This window comes from Falco biarmicus, chromosome 11, assembly GCF_023638135.1.
Source record: "Falco biarmicus isolate bFalBia1 chromosome 11, bFalBia1.pri, whole genome shotgun sequence".
In the NCBI taxonomy this organism is placed as follows: Eukaryota; Metazoa; Chordata; class Aves; order Falconiformes; family Falconidae; genus Falco; species Falco biarmicus.
In genome coordinates, this window is record NC_079298.1 from 37,618,038 (window position 1) to 37,637,510 (window position 19,473).

Genomic DNA, 19,473 nt, shown 5'->3' on the forward strand with positions numbered 1-19,473 from the left:
GGAAGACATGAGATGAAAGGAAGGAGGGGAGGGGAGGGGAGGGGAGAGGAGAGGAGAGGAGAGGAGAGGAGAGGAGAGGAGAGGAGAGGAGAGGAGAGGAGAGGAGAGAGGAGAGGAGAGGAGAGGAGAGGAGAGGAGAGGAGAGGAGAGGAGAGGAGAGGAGAGGAGAGGAGAGGAGAGGAGAGGAGTGGGGAGGGGAGAGGAGAGGAGAGGAGAGGAGAGGAGTGGGGAGGGGAGGGGAGGGGAGGGGAGGGGAGGGGAGGGAAGGGAAGGGAAGGGAAGGGAAGGGAAGGGAAGGGAAGGGAAGGGAAGGGAAGGGAAGGGAAGGGAAGGGAAGGGAAGGGAAGGGAAGGGAAGGGAAGGGAAGGGAAGGGAAGGGAAGGGAAGGGAGAACAGAAGAAAAGCGAGTAGAGCAGAGCCTGTATTGGACACAGTTTTCCTTGTGTGAACAGTCTCGTAAAGTGGGGCGTGAGAGGTGTGTGAGGCACAGCAGCACGCTCGCGTTAGAAACTCCCCCAGCCGCAAGCGGGGCCCTGCGCCTGCCGCACCGCCCGGCCGCGTCCGGGGCCGCCGCGCTCTGCGCCCGCTGCGCCCGGGGCGGGGTCGCTGCTTCGGGGACGGGCTGCGTGGCTAAAGCCACCGGGTTCAAGTGCGTGATCGCTCACAGCGGCTCCGGGCTGGCGGCACACGGGAATGCTCAGCGGGAGAGAGAGCGGGGACAGGGTGCCGATTTCTCTCCTGTTTAAATGCTTCCCTCTAAGTCTTTTTGATTGGCTTTGGATTTAGACGTCCCAGCAGAAAAGTTTCATTCCTCCCATTACACACTTCTTTCATTCGCTTCTGCGAAGTTCGCCATGAACGTTCCCCCCAAAAACTTCTCTTTCTCTAGTTTGCTAGGAAGGTAAATCCAACCTTCTCCGGGACACTTTTTGACACAAAGCTGGAAGGGAACGTGCTATTTGTTGCTCATCGAGCAGACCCTCCAAGCTGGAAATGTCCCTGCTTGGGGAAAAAGGCTTTGAAATTCGCCCAAGTTCTGTGGCCTCTTTGAAGCTTGCCTTGAAGTACCGTGGCACAGAACCCTCTTCCTTGAAAACAAAGAGGTGGAAGAAGCTCCAGACTATTTAAAATTAGAGAGTGGTGTTTTTTTAATGTAAATGTACATACATTTAAATAGGGAAGTATAAAATATTCCAGGTCTTGCTCCTTGTACTAATCAAGGCTGCTAGAGGCTCCCCGAGCCATCATCTTTTATAATTATAATTACACGCGTCAATCAAGACCTTCAGGCAAAGTCAGAACAAAGCAGGCAAACTCAGGAGAGAAATCACATTAAAAAAAAAAAAAAAAGTTTGGAGAACTTAGTAAGGAATGGAGAAGAGATTAGAAGAAAGGGTAATTAAGGTTGCTCAAGGCAATCGTGAGAGCTAGAACTCCATGTTAAATTAAATGTAGTCACAAGGGACCAGGTATCATTTATAATATGTACTGCCCTAAACTGTTTCTTCGGAGAAATGGGGATGTGTAATAACCACTCCAAAGTATTACCATCCTTAGCGGTAGCTGGCGGAGTGGCTTCGCGATGTACAGGTTGAACTCGCTCCAAACCCTTCCCCGGCGCAACGACATAAGCCCGCGGGTAGGGGCCGAGGGCCAGGGGCCGTGCCCGTGCCCCAGGGGCAGCGCTGGCCGGGGGGAGCCGGCCCGGCCCGGGCGCGGGGTTTCCCTCGCCGGCTGCCGCCAAACACGCGGTGCCTCTCCCGGAGCAGCACCAACGGGAGCGGCGGCGCGGGGCGCCCCGCCTGCAGGCTCGCAAGGCCGTAGGGCCCCGTAGCGCCGCACCGCCCCCCGGCCCCCCGGCCCGCAGCCCCGACCCCTCCCGGCGGGCGCCCGGGGCTACGGAGTGGAGCCGCCGCCGCGCTGCGGCCGCCGCTGGTGCCGGGCCGGCCGGGCTCAGCACAGGGCGATGCTGCACGGCGACGCCTGCGAGAGGGGCCGTTCGTTAATTAACGTGTCTAGGAGCAACTTCCCGAGGGCCGAGTCGGGGTCTCAGCCCGAGCCACCTCTGCCCAGAAACGAGGGCACTCCCTCGAGGCGGTTTGCCACCCGCCGTGGCCATCGAGCTGGTCGCTCCCGCAGCTCGCCACGTTGCCGTCCTAAAACTCACCGGCCGGCGAGCTGCTAAACTGTGAGACTGTGGCATGAGAAATAAAGTGTTGATACGGATCAAGAGTTCGCCTGCTCGGCCTCCCGCCCGAAGGGGAACGGGGGAAAGGTGAGAGCGGCGGGAGCCCGAGAGCTCCGAGCCTCACTGCGCCTTGGGTGCATCCCCAAAACATCAAACCCTGCATAGAGAGGGAAAGAAAAGAGACATTTTCTGCTCCAGTGGTGCTGGTGTTAAGGCGGCTCGGGATCTGCGCTAAGCAAAGGTGTCTCCTTGCAGTCACTGGACGCGAGAAGTTTAAACTGTCCAGGAAAGCGCGCAGCCGAGCCGGCGCCCTGCACGTGGAGGGCTTGTCCCGCCGCCGGTCACCTCGCCATCCTCACCGGCGTTAGTCCCTTCCAGCCAGGGTCGGTTTCCACAGACCCTCTCCCAGCCAACGGGAAATGCTGTACGCTGCGCTGCAGACGGTTCCGCACCTCACTTTCAGTCGGAGGCAGTTTTCACCGCCAGATAAGCGGTGCTCTCGCCGTGCACCGCGGCGATGGAGACGCCGCTCGGGCGGGGGGCGCGGGTGCTTGCCAAGGTGCAGGTCGCGCTCATCCCGCACCACCCGCGGACGCTGCCACAAGGGAGGGGCGGGAAGAGCGGCGGGGCAGGCGGACCCCCGGCCCCGGCCTGGCTCGCCGAGCGGCTTGGCCCCCCCGCCGCCCCCGTCAGCCACGGGACCGTCCGGCTCTCGCCGCCCAGACACCCGCTCGCCAGCAACGAGTTGTTTGGGACGGCTCGGGAGCGAGTGCCGCCCGCTGCACCATGAGCCGTGGCAGGGAGATCCGCGCAAGCGACGGCTCTGCCGGGGCATTGGCTTTTGTGCAAACGGTGCAACTGGCACCGACAGATCCCGCAAGAAGTTGGAGGGAGGGGGAACCCAAAAGGCACGACAGGTACGGCGAGCGCCGGCGCGGCTCCCGCCCGCTGCTCGCAGGCTCCGGGGCTGCGTGGCGGCAACGTGGCCGCGGGGGCTGGGGCTCTCCCAGCGCAGGGGCTTCCGCTGCGCGCCCTGCCCGTCGGGGGGGAAGGCGAGGGCCGGGGTCCCGCCGCCGCCGCTGGCCGGGCCGGGGGCAGCGCGCCGGCGGCCCCAGGGGAGCTGGAGCGGGGCTGCCGGCCGGCGAGGAGGCACACGGCGGGAGGGCGGGCGGGCGCAGCCCCTCTCGGCGGGGCCGGTGGCCCGTCGGCCTCCGCTGGGGCGGGGAGTGGTGGTGGCAGCCCAGGCCCCCACACCCCAGCCCGGTTGAACGTCAGGGCAGGCGGCGAGCGCGCCGGGCGAGTGTGTGTGCTCGGTGCGTGTGTGCGCGGGGGTGTTGCTCATCCCGCCTCTGCCTTACTGGCTGCAAGGGCGCTGTCGGGCCCCCCTTCGCGGAGCCCCCCGCGCACCCCCAGGCTCCGGGAGCGCCTCCCCGCTGGTCCGGGGCTAGAGGTCCCAACTCGGCACCTCCGCACTTGTGGCGGGGGAAAGAGGGGGAGGAGGAGGAGGAGGAGGAGGAGGAGGAGGAGGGAGGAGGAGGAGGAGGAGGAGGAGGGAGGAAGGGAGGAGGGGGACGACGACGGGGGTGGGAACCCTGTCCAGCAGCACCAGCGGCGGCAGAGCGCTCCTGTGCAGTGTGCGACTCCGCATGGATCGGGGCGCCGGGCTGCCGCCGTGCTGAGCCCCGGGCGGAGCTGTCGCGGGCTCCCGGGGTTCCTCCTTCCTCCCCGGCACCCCTCGGTCTTCCTCCTCTCCTCTCCGCCCCCGCCGTCTGCAGCCAGACTACAGCCCCGCGGCTCCCCCAGCCGCGGGCACCCGGCGGCGCTTCCCGGCGGCCGGGGCCGCTCGGTGCTCCCGCGGCGGCAGGGCAAGGGCTGGCGTGGAGGAGCGGGAGGGAAGAGGAGAAGGAGGAGGAAGAGGCAGCGGCCGCCGAGCGCCCCTCGCCCCAGCTAAATCTGTGCTGCCGTGTCCAGGTGCTGGTGTCGCGGACGGACACGGAGTCCCCAGCCCGGCCCGCAGCCGCCTTGTCATGCTGCCCAAAGTGGAGACCGAGACCCTGGGACTCGCCCGGTCGAATGGGGAACAGGGGCAGATGCCGGAAAACATGCAAGGTAAGGGAGCAAAGGCACAGAGCTCCCCCTCCGCGCGCTCTCGGGCCCCCCTCGGCAAAGCGCCCCTTCGTCCTGCCGAAAAAGTTTACGGCGGCTGCCTCCGAGCTGCCCCGCCGCCGCCCGCGCCGCCGAGCCCCTGCTGCAGCCGGCCCGCTTCCAGCGCGGCTCGGGCGGGCACCGGGGGCCGGGGCAGCAGCGCCGAGGCGACAGCAGAACCCCGGCCAGGAGGCGCACCCGCTGCCGGAGAGCCGCCGAGCACCTGGCCGGCGGGGGCCTTGCTTCCCCGGGTGCAGACGCCCCGCCGGTCACCGCCCGGGGACACCGGCCCCGCACAGGCCCGGGGGTGCTCGGGCTCGTCCCCGGTCCGCGCAAAACCGACTAGGAGTTTATGCCATGGGGAGTCAGGCGGGGTAGTCCTGCCGAGCACCCCGTGTGCCGCACACCGTCCCGCAACGGGGTCCCGAGGACTGCGTCCCGCTGGTACGGTGCCCGCAGGCACAGCACAGGCGGCACCGCCGCCGGCGGCGCCACACTTCGCCGCAGAGAGCCCCGACGCCGCGGGGCATGAACGCCCTTGCGGGGTACCCGGGAAGGCGGCGGGATGCCCGAGCTGGAAGTGCCTCAGTGGGACGGGCTGGGGCTGTGCCTGGTTCCCCGCTCCGCGCCGGAGCGCTGCGGGGAGGGATGCGGTGGAGACCCCATCAGGGCCGCCGGGGGGGTCGGCTCCTTGCCTCGGAGCCGGCAGCCCGGTACGGGGGCACTGCCTGCCCCGCCCCGCCCTCCTGTCCCGGGGCACGGGCTCCAGTCCCGGCTGCTCTTTCGGAATTATCCCCTCTGCTCCCGGGAGCCTGCCGGGAAGCAGGAGCGGGGTGGGCCGGGGGTCTCGGAAGTGCTGGGGGCGGCCCGGTCGCCCCTCTCGTCGACCGCGGAGCGGGCTCCGCGCCAGGGCACGGCGCTCGGAAAACCCCTGCTTTCCCGCTGGGCTGCTCCTGCGAGGAGGGAGGGCTTGGTCCCAGCGCTGGGCCTGGAGCCGCGGCCGCGGGAGCGAGGGGAGGGCCGGGCCCTCCTCCTCCTCCTCCGCCTGCGGCCGCCCCGTGTCCGCCCCACGCCGCGGGCGGGCGGCGACCCTCGGCCGCGCCGAGGCGGCTCTGGCAGCTCTGCCCCGGCTGCGGGCGGGCGCCAGTGCTCCCGCTCCGCGGCAGCTGCGGGGTTACCGGCAAAAAAGCGACATCCCAGCGGTGCCGCGGCGGTGCCCGGCGCCTCTCGCCTTGCTCAGCATCTTGCCGAGCAGACCGCAGGCTCAGCGGCAGGGAAGGGGGAGGAAGCCGGCCCGCGGCGAGCGGCGGCGTTGCTTTTTGGGGGGCCAACCCGAGCGGCTGTCTGGGCTCCGTGCAGGGGAGCCCGGCCCGAGTGGCCGCGATCGGTGCCGCCTTTCGGCTGGGTTTACCTACCCTCCTCGTCCCCTCCTGACGGCCGGCTCCTCCCCGACCGTTCCTCCCGCGGCCGAAACTTCAGGCGGCCCCGGCGCGCCGGTTTCTCGGTACCGGGAGCCGCCGGCTGGGCAGAGCCGCGCCGCACCCCCAGGACGGCGGTCCCGGGCCGCTGCCCCTCTGCCGGCGGGGGCTGGGAAGCGCCGGCCCGGGGCCGCGGGGCCGCAGCGCGGGGCGGGGGGCGCTTTCAGCTGGTGTCGCAAGCCACTAACTTGCACTCAGCGCGGCACAAAAGTGCTGGGTCTGTGAGATCCCAGTTTGGGCTAAGTAAATATTTGCAGGCTGATGTTGAAAGAAAACTTTGAAGAAATGAACTGAGTTACTTTAAATACACAAGCGCCACTCCATCTTTTCGTTCTGCTTTTTTTTTAAAGTTTGCCCCTGTTCGTTTTCGGATTTAAATGAATTAATTTAGTTTGTGGTTCCTTCAACTCAGGATTAGGTCGAGGGCCCACCGTAAATATAAATACTTAGAACATAAAACTAGGAAGCTGATGATTTTTTCTACACTTGCAAAGTATCATACAGATTTGCTGTTGATGAAAAGTTGCAAGTCTCGTTACAAACTGTGTTTTAAAAAATACCTCCCCCCCTCGTTTGCAGTGGTGCAAATGAGCTTTCTTTCCCGATGAGAACAGTTGCGGAAAATTTGAGTTATTAATGTAAATTCTAATTGAATGTGCTATTTCTCCTCTCCCCAGTGTCTCAGTTTAAAATGGTGAATTATTCTTATGATGAAGACCTTGAGGAGCTGTGTCCAGTCTGTGGAGATAAAGTGTCTGGGTACCATTATGGACTTCTCACCTGTGAAAGCTGCAAGGTTCTGTACTAATTACTTCATACAAACACAAGTACAGGAAAAAAAAATATATTTCAAATATAAGCAGAAAAAAGATGATTAAAGAAATCAGATGTGTAATAATTTGGCTTATATCTGATATGTTTCTTGTTACATTCATGTTAAAAATTAACCACCAAAAACCTTTAGAATTTAGAAGTCTCTTGGAGAGATCTCATCTGCACAAATGGAAACAACCTGGACTGTTTTGCATTGTAGTTTTATCGTTGCTTTTAAGTATTTTGCTCTTGTGAAGTGATGTAGTTCTAGAACAACTTTCATTCCTAACTGTCCTAAATACTGATTTTAGTTGATTTATATGCATTCAGAGTATTTCTGCTGCTGGAGGATAAAGTGGGAAAAGTATCCTCAATACAGATCTGCTTTGCAAAATCTAAAGCAGATATTTTATCCTTCAACATTACAGTGGAAATTTCTGTAACTGTAATGACCATGCATTTTTTTCATACAAACTATAACTGTCAGCGTTCTCTTGACACACAAAGTCAAGTAACTAATGATTTCTTTTAGAGAATTCATTAATTTTGAAATAAAATATTTGTAAATGCAACTTATCATATTGAAAGATAAATATATCTGCATAGTTGTATGTATACTAAAGGGTTTAAATACTTATGAATTCATGACATTTGTCATGTAAAATTTTTTAGAAGTTTTTTATAGTTATTTAAGTAATGCACTGTAAAAAGAACTCCTTGGCCAGAACAATGCAATTTTAAATACTTAGTTGCACAGAAAAATTAACTTAGCATATCATATTTGCGTTAAAAAATAATCGGTGAGAAATGAACAACAAGCACTTACCGTGCCGCTAGTATGCACCACTGGGATGTACTCTAGCCAGAGATACTCTTTATTCCTGTTACCTCTGCAACAGCATCCCTGCTTGTTTCATGTAAAAGTACTTTAAAGGGAAGACTTTAATCATTTTGCGATGATTAAAGAATACAAAAGGAACTGGTCAGCCTCACTATTTCTGCTACCACTGTTAGGGGCACAGGAGACTATAGCCAGTCTTAGCAAGCTTTGACATAAATCTATAAAATATAGGACTAACACTAGAGAACCTCTTCTGGAGTCTGGTGGTTTTTTCCTGGATACATCTCACTGTGATTAAAATAAACTATCTAACTTCTTAAGTGCTTGAGTGGTGTCTGAAAAACATGTTACAATGATTTCCATAAAATAAAATGCTGAAAGATGCTAGTCAAGCAAAATGGGCTAACTTTTATATCTATCATACAGGGATTCTTTAAGCGAACAGTCCAGAATAACAAAAGGTACACATGTATAGAAAATCAGAATTGCCAGATTGACAAAACACAGAGAAAACGATGCCCTTACTGTCGATTTCAAAAATGTCTAAGTGTTGGAATGAAATTGGAAGGTAAGAGCTATAGTCTTGCTGTTATTTTCAACTATACTATAGATTAATTCTGAAAATAATAGGAATGCATATCTTATTACATGATATTTTATGTGAAAAATGCTATACATTTATCATGATTTTGAAATTATAGTAGAAGGTAACTTTGTATGCTCAGTGAAATTGTTGCTTTATTAAAAAGACCTAATGAGTAAATGGTAAATCACTAACAACTAGTCAAAAACATAATCTATTTTTTTATATATGTATATAATTTGATATTTCAGTATTTTAGAGTTTGTGAATGAATGGGTCTAGATAGACTAGTTTTGCAGCTTTTAAAAAAGACGTAATATAGTTTAAACAAAATATGTAAGAAGTGCTTAAATTAAAAAAAAATCAGTCATTGCTGTGGAAACATATTTTCTATTTTATCTAGGGTTGGTTTTTTAATATGTATTTTTCTGACAATAAGGCAGAAAACAGAGAAACAGATAAAATCAGGGTTTTTCTCACACTGACTTGCCTTTGAGATTAAGGAACAAATAATCTCTAAAGCTGTGTCCTATATTTTTGTGAGGTTACACCTGAGATGCTATTACAAATGAAAGAGAATAAGGCATTTTGAAGTATACTTTTTGAAGCATACCTTTTGACTTAATTTCACTTTCTCATGTACAGAGAACAATGAAAAGTGTACAATACCCTTTGAGATAACCAGATGCAAAATTATCATCCACTCGAAGTTGAGAATCATACATAGTTCATTCTAACTTTAATATATTAAATACTAAAATTCAGGTTCCGCAGCAAATGACATTTCTGCTTGACCAAGGACAAGCTCTAAAATCCGTATTCTTACAATTGTACTGAAATGACATTCACCCCAGATGCTTAACCAGGAAAAATCAGGCCAAGGAGGGAAACCATAAACCATTAAGGGAACCATAACGGGTAAGACCCAGTCACCTGAGTCTGGCAAAGGACAGCTGCTGATAGAACTGAAGATAAACAGAAACATCAGCCTTCTGCAGTTCGATGGATTCAGTACTCTTCTATTTGCCCGCAAGACTGAGCTAGCACTAACTGCACTAAACATCCTGAATCACTGCATGTTCTTCCAAACTCAGATAGTACAATAACCAGACATTTGGAATCCTTTTCTCATTGTTGGTGTTAAGAATAAGGATACAATACATTTATCTACTCCTGCTTGCAACTCCTCTTAATTGCTGACAGTGATACAGGACCAGATTTTGTCTTCTGTGATTACGTGCAGTTTACCTTAATTTCTATAGGAGTTACACAAAACCATTTGCTAATCCAATCTGGCTCACAGGGTTTTGATTGTAGAATACCTGGGAGGATACTATGTATACAGATTTAAAGTTAATTACATTTACCAGCATGGGAATTGAATTATTTTAATTTCCTGCATTTTGTTTAAAGTCAACATTCAACAGCAATATTAGCAGCAGCATTTTTACTGCAAATTTAAGCAAAGTGCCTGTAGTTGTAAAGATGCTCTAGAAAATGTACTTTAACTTCGTTGTCCACACAGCCATGCAACTTCTTTTCCTTTGTTTAGAAAATTGGAAGAACATGTACTTCATAATTGTAAATAAATTGTGACATTTGTATGTGTATTTCCCTGATAGCAATATCAGGGAAATAACTAGCCTTAAAGTCTAGTTCATAAATTACCATGGACCAAAAAAATCATTAAACGTTAAAGTCCTTATGATAATGTATAGTATTGTGTATTATCTAGCATTCATAATACATTTTTAATGTTCTACTAATCCCTAAGATAAAAAGCTCAAGAACTTAACCTCCAGCAATCTCAGCAGTCTCAACATGTCACCAGGCTGTCAAAGTTTCCTCTTTCAATCTAATTGCCGTTGGGCAAGGTGGGCTTGGTGAGAGCTCCTCGCTAGTCCATTACATATATACTACTGTGACAGACACTGCTGTGACAGAGACCACCAGTATGACTCCCAAGGCAGCTGTTGAGGTGGATCTGTTTTAATTATTTTTAATTCCAGGGATATTACAAGACAGAACAGTGTCAATAGTTTCTGTTTCACTTCCACCTTCTGTGTGGAAGACAGCAAGCTGACAGCTTTCTCTCTGTACATTCCAACTGCAGCTAAACATTTCTGTAGAGCTGTTCAGCTACCTAGAAATTGCATAAAATTTTACACCAACCTGAACAGAATCATTGAAAGGAAATATTTCCTTTTTGCCAAGACAAACATGTTCCCCTTTGTGACTACTGAACATTTCGTAATTTACGTTTCAGATGTTTTGCTGTGGTGGAAGGCAGTAATGGAATGATTATAATGAGACAATGTGGTCCGCTGGATACGTCTCAGACAAATTCTGGACATCAGCCCTTGTTTCTTAATGACATAGTAGCTTGACATAAAAACAAACAAACACTGAGATCTCCACATGATCCCATAGCAGGTGTGAAATTCCTGTAGCCAACCATTGTGTTTGTCCCTGTGTCCTAATCAATGTAAAGAGAAGTCCTTGTATGTTAGTAATATATGCATGTGATATTTAAATTACCAGGAAAAAGAAGACATTTGTTAAGTCAAAATAAATCTTTTTCTTTAGGAATAAAAGTGCAACTTTGAATTTGGAAAAAAAAAATTAAAAAAGGAGTTACATTTTTACATTTCTGCCCTGTCCTAATGTATGTTTCATTAAAAAATGTCGATTCCACGTTTTAATTATGATTTACTTCCTCCTCTCCCCTGACAGCTGTGCGAGCTGACCGAATGCGTGGTGGTCGAAACAAGTTTGGACCAATGTACAAGAGAGACAGGGCACTGAAGCAGCAGAAGAAAGCTCTTATCCGAGCAAATGGACTTAAACTGGAAGCCATGACTCAGGTGATCCAAGCAATGCCGACTGACCTGACAATATCCTCTGCGATCCAGAACATCCATTCTGCCTCCAAAGGCCTACCTCTGAACCATACTGCCTTGCCTCCTACAGACTATGACAGAAGTCCCTTTGTCACCTCTCCAATTAGTATGACAATGCCACCCCATGGCAGTCTGCAAGGTTACCAAACCTATGGCCATTTTCCAAGCCGCGCTATCAAGTCTGAGTACCCTGACCCTTACACTAGTTCACCAGAGTCAATAATGGGCTACTCATACATGGATAACTATCAAACAAGCTCACCAGCAAGTATTCCGCATCTGATATTGGAACTCTTGAAATGTGAGTCAGATGAGCCGCAGGTCCAAGCCAAGATCATGGCGTACCTGCAGCAAGAGCAAGCCAACAGAGGCAAACATGAGAAGCTCAACACATTTGGGCTTATGTGTAAAATGGCTGACCAAACCCTCTTCTCCATTGTTGAGTGGGCTAGGAGTAGCATCTTTTTTAGAGAACTTAAGGTAGGTAACAATCTTACATTATATTATCAATCAAGAAAAAAATACCATTTGTTACAATGTTGTTCCTCAAGCAAGAAAGTATGGTTTATCTTTTCTTTTTTTCCCCCCAAGCATCTCATTCTCAATTTATTTGCCTTGAAGTAGTCAGACTATTATGAGGAGAAACTTGTAGTTGTCTTCCACCTGAGCCTATAATTAGCTGTAGCAAAGAGATTCAAGTTTCAGGTCAGCTCTTCTGTACTTTACTATTTATCACAAATGTTATTAGCCTCCATAGGGCCTCACATAAATTTTACTGCTTCCCTCTCGGTATTGCTCGCTATCTGGCTTGTAATCAGAGTTGTAAGCATGCCTGTTACACCATTCCACGTTAATTTATTTCATTACCTTATTTAACATGTGGGGGAATGCCATTTCTCTCCATCTCTGTGCAGTTGAAAGTCCACATTTGGAATATTCACTTTCTCAATGGGATACTATTTTGTGCATTCTCGTGTGTCTAGTTAACCATGAAGGCTGAATCCTAAGCAGGGTATACACAGAACAGAAAGCAAGGAGGAAGAAGATGCCTTAACCACTCATTTTGGTTCTCATCACCACTGATACATGGTGGATTCCTTTAACCTAGGCTGACTACGATGATTTTAGGCTCTTAATTTTGTTGGAGCACCCAGTAAATCCTCATGCACAGCTCTCTGGTGGCCAGAAATTCCCCCATTTATATTTTTCACACTTTTTGTTAAGGCAGTTTTGGGGTCTGTTGGGGTCAGAGCTGAAATTTTAAGCCAGAAATTTGACATCAGAGAGTACAGTTTTTAACCATTCTCTTGACACAGAAATTAGCTCTGGAATGAATAAAAGATGTTCTGTCTCAAAAACCCCTCAAGATTAACTCAAATCACATCTGAATTTCCCTATTACATCACTAGTTCTGGATCTCTGCTACATGGAGATGTTCTTGCCACAAGTATTTGCTGCTGAAATCTGTAAAGTTTTGTGATCATCCATAATATCTTGCTGACTACTGTCAAGCTAAGGGAAAATAATACAGTACCCAAATACAACAATTACTGTAAAAGTTCACTGGTAATGGAATCTACACGAATTAAGAGCACAGAAGGGAGATCCCATTAAAAAGCTGCAGTCAGAATGCTTGCCACAACAATATTTCTGTCGTAACTATAATGATGCCGACACATGAAATAAAGCCTCATCACAAGAAAAGCAAGCTGTATATGTTGCATATACAACTTCACCTTTTCTTCAGTTTTTTATGTGAATGGTTGCAGGAACCATTAAAAAATCAGCCTATATAAAGAGAAAGAACGGAGGAAGTTTACTCAGAGGGGGAAAAGAAAATGGATTAAGAGAGAAGACTCTCACATCTTAAGTTTGCCAAGTTGTTTACAATTTTATAGTAAGTTATAAACCATGCAACCCATTTTAAATAATTTAAAAATGAAATCTGCAAACCTGTTACATTTCCAACAGACCATGTTCTAAATATCAGAGACCAGGTCTTTCTACCCATGTACTGGGGAGCATGTTTAGTCTAGAGTAACCATGTTAAAAAACACTAAGACTTGCAGAACAAGATACTCTTCAGTGTAAGATTTTCTAAGTTATGATCTTAAAATCCCATTTATGATTAAAGTGAGAATATGAAATGACATGCAAGCAACATTTACTTTTTATGGTTCCATGGCTTAATCTATAGGCAGATTTTATAATCATTCAACATGCTATACTGGGAATAGTTTTAGAGATGGTTTTCTTCAACCAACATATGTTTACTAATATGGACACCAAAGATGCAGAAATGTGCTTCATGAAAATGCTGACCTACTTTTCCTGGCTTTAGAGATAGATATATATATATATATATACACACTACCATGTACATACAGACTTCTGCAAATACATACATGCTAGAAATTCACTGCATAAAGCCTTTGGCTAATGAACTGACTTTCACGCATTTTTAGGTGTTGGTTTCATCTTCGTATTTGTACCCTTTACACCTTAGAAACTTGGAGTTCAGCAGTTTCATATCTTCTGGCATATCCAGATTTTATTATATTTAAAAAAAAATTGGACAAGATCAACTAAACTGCACAGCATTCCAGAACAATAACAACACTTGGAAATCCATCCACATCTAATATATAGGGACCAGATTACAGACAATGCTAAGAACATTTAGCTTCTCAACTTCAAAAAGTGAGGTGCCCAAAACATGTTTAGATCAGATTCCACATTTTTTACAGCACTAGGCAGTACCCTCTCTCTTTGCAGCTGAGAGGATCAGAATTAAACAAAGGGTTTCCAAACTTTTCATGAACTCAGCTCTCTTCTGTCCATCCATGGTTTCAGCTCCTGATCAAGTCAGTGAAAGCAGCTATTTCAGATTGCTCCACAGAGTGGGAATACCTGGGGGTGGGGTGGGGTGGTAGAAACATCCACCCCTGAGGATATGACAGAGATTTTAAATACAGAGGGAGGGAAAGAAGCAGTTGTGATAAAGGTACAACTGGATTTTCAGAACGGCTAACTTTGTTGCCTTCCTGTACACAGTTGACAAATATGTATTTGCTTGAGAACATATTTTCCTATTATTCCTGCTTGGCTAAACTTAACAGCTGAATCTTGAGATGCCTTTCAAATAAGACAGGTGTATTAGCACATCTCTGGGACTAAAATTTTAAATTACTCAAATAATTAAACAGTAAAAGAAGTACAAATGTGGTTTGTATGAAATTGATCTTGATTTTGTCATGGTAAGTGATGCCTTGCACAGCTGGCTGTGAGTTACTACATTGCATGTTTGCATTCCTTTACTGTATCTTTTTACTTCATTTAAATTTAGTCTTAGACATTGGTCTCTTCATTACAAAAGAGCAAACGTTTTCCTTTGTGCTACGCCTTGAGGTTTATAGTTAGCAGAGTTCGGGAGGGACTGAAAAGGAGGAGGATGTGACAAAAAATGTTGTCCCTGTCCAGTGGTTTAGGCCACATTTATCCTAGAGATAACAACAAAAAACCACCAGTGAACTTCAGTTTTTAAGTTTTCTCTTTTTCTTTCCATTTTGCTGAAAATTTGATTTTTTAAAAAGAGATCTCAAGTGATAACAAACATGCTTCTATCAGCTTATGCTTATCACATTCTTCTCACTTGTGGCTCTACAAATTGTCAACACCTCTTTTAGAATGTGTTACACATGTAAGCATGTCAAAGGTAAAAATATTGACTGGGCAGAACTACCTACAGCATGCACTGCATTTTACAGATTTGACCTGTGTATGAATTTAAGTATGTAATTAAAGGCTAATGCTCCTACTTGCTAAGGAGCAGATGCTCCCATCTTCATGTTGGATATCAGAAATTAATGGAAATGTTACTGAAGCAAATTAGTCAGGATTAATAATAATGTCAGAGTAAGATCCAAAGCAGCCAATTGCAATCCAGCAACTTTGTATTTAACACCTACTAAAATCTCAAGCATACCTCTTTATCCTGTGAAGTCAGAATACTCTGTAATAAGTAATTACATCATAAATAGTAAAGAAGGCCTTTGTTTGCTATTCTGGAGTTGTTGAAAGCTCGGTAAATATAAAAGTAAGATATATCCATCTTATCCTCAGCTAAGAAAACTCAGGAATGCCCTGGGGATGCTAGATTTGTAGCCAGCTGTCTTAGTCAGGTGAAAGGTCTTTATACAAAGCTAAAAAGAAAATATTGCAAGCGTTTCTCAAGACCAAAGGTTACCTGGCCCCAAGAAAGGATGCAGATGGTTCCACTGGACTGGTCTTTCCTCATCAGCCTACATCAGGGAAAATTCAGCAACTACTTCCAAAGCTAAGTATTCCTGAACCCATAAAAGAAAGCAGTCTGCTTGGGGCAGGAAGAAAACAGGACCTGCACTGTAGAACAGTCCTCAGGATACTTTCTTCTGGCTGAGGATCAGAAAATTAACTAAATGTTGATAGTTATAAAAAGGCACTAAAGGACTTGTGACTCACAAAAATATTACCTTGACTTATTTGGCTATTTTAGTGAGGTTGTCCTAGGTCAAAGTACTATGTGAGCACAAACCCATTTAGTGAATGATTGCAGGAAGAGCTGCTGTACTTCGTGTTAAAGAAGCTCATCCTAGAACCATTCACTGAGTTCACAAATTTAGGCCACTCATTGATGTCAGACTCTTATCAGTTCTGGGAAAGATTTCTTGCTAGAAGTATAAATTTGGCCACGCTTACATTAGCTGCAAATGTGGCCTTCAAAGAAACTGGTTTAAGCACGTATCTCAAAAGGACCCTATCTACAGAACTTCTACTGTACATGGTAATAAAGATGTTTTGGCAGGCAAGAAGCTAAGAGGCCTAGTATTGCATTACATATTCCCCATAAGCACAGCTATATTAGCAGAGTTTTAAATTATTTCTTAAAGCGGTGCAAACAGTGCAAATAGAATTAACAGAACTCCTGGAGTCTCTGATTCTTTTTCTGTAAAATGTATTTAGATAGGTATAGTAATATAATACTCTGTACATCAGGTTTATTTTCAAATTTCAGTCTGTATGTAATTAAGTATCAAGAAATAAGTAAAAAATAAAAATTACAGTACAGAAATCCAATTATTAACCTGAGTTAACACAGAATAGGAGAACAACAGGTTTGGGTTAGGGTTTTTTTGGGGGGTGGGGGGAGGGAGGGGGAAGAAGTATTAGCAGAGGAATACCTTAAAAGTTCTTCTTCAGGGTGGTGACAGGTTGATATATTATTTAGACTCAAGTAATCAAAGGCAATTACAGGCTGCACTCCCCCCCTCAGGCCCACCGGGGCCTCCCGAGGGTGCTGACCCTCCCCCCCCGCAGATGGGGGGGGGGGGGGGGATGGGGAGGGTCAGCACCCCCCAGAAGGGGGGGGGGGATGGGGGTGATGGGGGTCACCTGTGGGGGCAGGGCTGGGGTCACTGGGCGCCGGTTACAGGCTGCACCCCCCTCAAGGCCCCCTGCCCCCCCACCCCCCAGCATCAGCCCCCCTTGGGGGTAATAGGACAGGAAACCTAACTAACATAGCTGATGAAATAAAACTTCTGCAGTGTTCTTTCTTTCAGTCAGGGAAGCTGCCAGAAACTGAGGTCCAGGACTTCCCTTAATATCAGATTAGTTAATTAGTTAATATGTTGTCATGTGTAGCTGTTGATTTTTATACTGGCTTAATTGTATCTGGATCTGAAAACAAATATTTCTCAAATATTTAAAAAATGTTGGGGAAGGGGAGAAGTATTTCTTACACAGCCAAATAATTATTTGCTTTAGAATCATTAATTTAATTTCACAAATAGCAAAATCACTGATCTAGAAAGAAGTCTCAGCAGAGAAACCATGGTTTATTGAAGCATGGGATTATACCTGTCATCTAGCTGAACCTTGCAGGGGAGCATGCTGCTGGAAGTTAACTTCATGATCTTCTGGCTCTCCTCTGAACAAAGGATGTGACCGAACACTGTATTTCAGCATGGGGACATGCCACTTTGCAGCCTTTCTGAATAGTTTGTTCAGTGCTAAGCCTCTAACACTTTTTCTAGGAGTAAGAAAGATGACCTTCTCTTATGCCCATTCATGTCAGAGTTGGATATTTTAGTTCCGCTCTGCCATGTGATCTTATCACCTCTGACAGCAGGAGGCTGACTTCAGTCACCCTGGATTTAGTAATTTTTCCATCTAATAACCAGTGTTAAGCATCATGCTGAGACTAAGAACCATGCTTCTTGTAGGTGCTTTTCAAAAAACTGCCCACTTCTACACTCAAATAGGTCTGCAGTCAGCAGTTCACTGTAGCAAACTTACCTAGGATCCTGTGAATAGCCATGATGCAATAATAATGTTTTGTTATTTTTCTAAGAGAAAATTTAAATAAATAACAATTCCAAAGGCTGTGCAGCCCACCCTAATGCTGGTGACAAGCAGAGATATAACAGGCTGTATAGTATGGGCATGAGGAAGAACATCGCTACAGCCTCTCCTGCCGTGTGGCCTGAGGCAGACACTGCTGCCTCGGTGGGAGGGAAGAGCCACACTTGCATGTTCATCTGTGAGTTGGAGGCATTTGGTACGCAAAACAGAAGTGTAACATTAGATTTCAATTTTTCCCTTCAAAGTGTAGGTTTCCAATTTAAGTTTAACAGTTGTCAGCAGTGACATTACCTGGGTGTATTACCAAACATATATCATGTTGCTGCAGGGTAAGATGAAAAAACGGTGGTCTTTAGATCTTGCGTGCTATGGCTAGTCCAAAGTGATATTCAAGTGATTTCTAATAATGGCTACTGTACTGGCTAAGGAAACTGAACAATGAATGCTCAGCCATGTTAATATAATCTGTTATATTTCCAGACTATTTAACTGTTATTTTCTGCTGTGAGGATTTGATCTTTTTGCCAAATGATGGAGAAAGCTTTGCACATTAAAAATCAAACAATTCCAGTCCCTTGGAAAATCACAGATATATTTCCTGGATTTGCTTAAGAAAGTCACTGTTTTATTGGTAGAATGACAGATCTTCATCTGCAAAGAACTCCCATTTTTTGGAAGTTTCTGCCACAAAAAAAGAGCCATTTTTCCTCCTGCAAATTATGACGTTGCTTAAACTCAGGCAGTAAATCTTACTACAGGAAGAGAACTTGTTTATTCAAATCCAGAGTTTTTCTACGATACCTCTATCATTCATATCCAACACTTGTGTATGATGCCTGTATGATATTTCTGTCGTATGGGATGTTTCCCAGTGACAGTGAAAGTTTGCCTCTATAAATCTATCAAGGCTGTTTAGATTTAAGGCTGTTCTTCTGTTAACCTGTAGCCTTTAGGATCACCTACAGTAAGGATGAAATCCTAGCCATACTGTAGTCACTTACAGACTTCCTATAAGCCCTGATGAAGCCAAATAATATAAATGGATGTTCTATACTTTCATATGTAGAGGTAAGCTGTGCCAGGTGAAGCGATGGTCATTGTACATAATGCACTGTGGAGTCAATAGCTCACATAATCCACTCAGCAGCAGGGCTGAAAAATGCTGAAAAATTACAAGAAAAGCAGAGGAAAGTGTGACTTACGAAGAAAGTTTAAGAAATCTGAATATTCATACCTTGATGAAGCAACAAATACAGCCATATGGCAGCCATGTAGAAGCACAACACCTGAACAAAACAAAGACCTTGGAGAGTGAGCAACTGTGTTCTACCTGTAGCAGCTCCAATAGTATGTTTTCTAGCACATTCAGTCATCAGACTCATTATTGGAGAAAAGGCCTAAGGCTGAAAGCTTTCAAATTCCGCTGTAAATTGTAAGATCACTCAGAACAGGTTGGGTTCACTATATAGGCACAGGAACATATTAGAGGACTTAAGTCTTTTCCATTTCCAATTTTAAAATTATTATAAAATGGAGTTTCAAATAAAGGCAGTAAGAGACAGGCTGCACAAACATCTGGTATCTCTCTACCCCCAAGCTTTGACCAGTATGCACTAACAAGTAGATTTTCAGATTTCTAAAACAGAATAAGCCATCTATTGCCAGGGAAGTATGTAATTTTATGCTAGCCAAAAACGTACCTTTGATGCATGAGAAAAAAAAATACCCATGGCTATCATGGTTTGCTCTATTTCATAGCCTCCAGTTACAAGACTACGCATAGAAAGCAGCAAAACATATTTCCATGTGCTGGAAATAAAATTCAGTGTCTTCACGTTCCTTCTCCCTGACCTGAGACTTGACTCCTGGCTGTGTGAAGGTGTCCGGGTGGCCAGCCTGAGGCTGGGCACTGTCCCCTGGGCAGCCACTCTGCTGCTGTGTTTCTGCACCCCTGTGACACTCACACCTTTGCTGCAAGGCAGGGCGAGGCGTGTGTCAGGGTCAATGCCCACTCTGGGCTTGAGACATGCATGATCCATGTGGCAGTGGGGCTGAGGGGCTCTAGCAGCCCCCCCAGGAAAGGGCTGCCTCCCCCGTGTCACCCTTAGGAGTGGGCTGCAACAGCC

General features: G+C 47.3%; 1 protein-coding gene across 4 annotated transcripts in view; it reads left to right on the forward strand.

The window, feature by feature from the left end:
• NR5A2 (nuclear receptor subfamily 5 group A member 2) overlaps positions 1-19,473 on the forward strand; it is a 96,390-nt gene that overhangs the window by 6,109 nt on the left and 70,808 nt on the right. For 2 of the 4 annotated variants that reach the window (XM_056355545.1, XM_056355541.1), the window contains exons 2-5: positions 4,160-4,297; positions 6,489-6,607; positions 7,892-8,033; positions 10,782-11,428. In XM_056355545.1, the coding sequence (XP_056211520.1) occupies positions 4,160-4,297; positions 6,489-6,607; positions 7,892-8,033; positions 10,782-11,428 (1,046 nt within the window). Of the gene's footprint in view, positions 1-3,486; positions 3,502-4,159; positions 4,298-6,488; positions 6,608-7,891; positions 8,034-10,781; positions 11,429-19,473 lie in introns of those variants that run through there. The other 2 variants (XM_056355543.1, XM_056355544.1) reach the window with 2 other exon arrangements.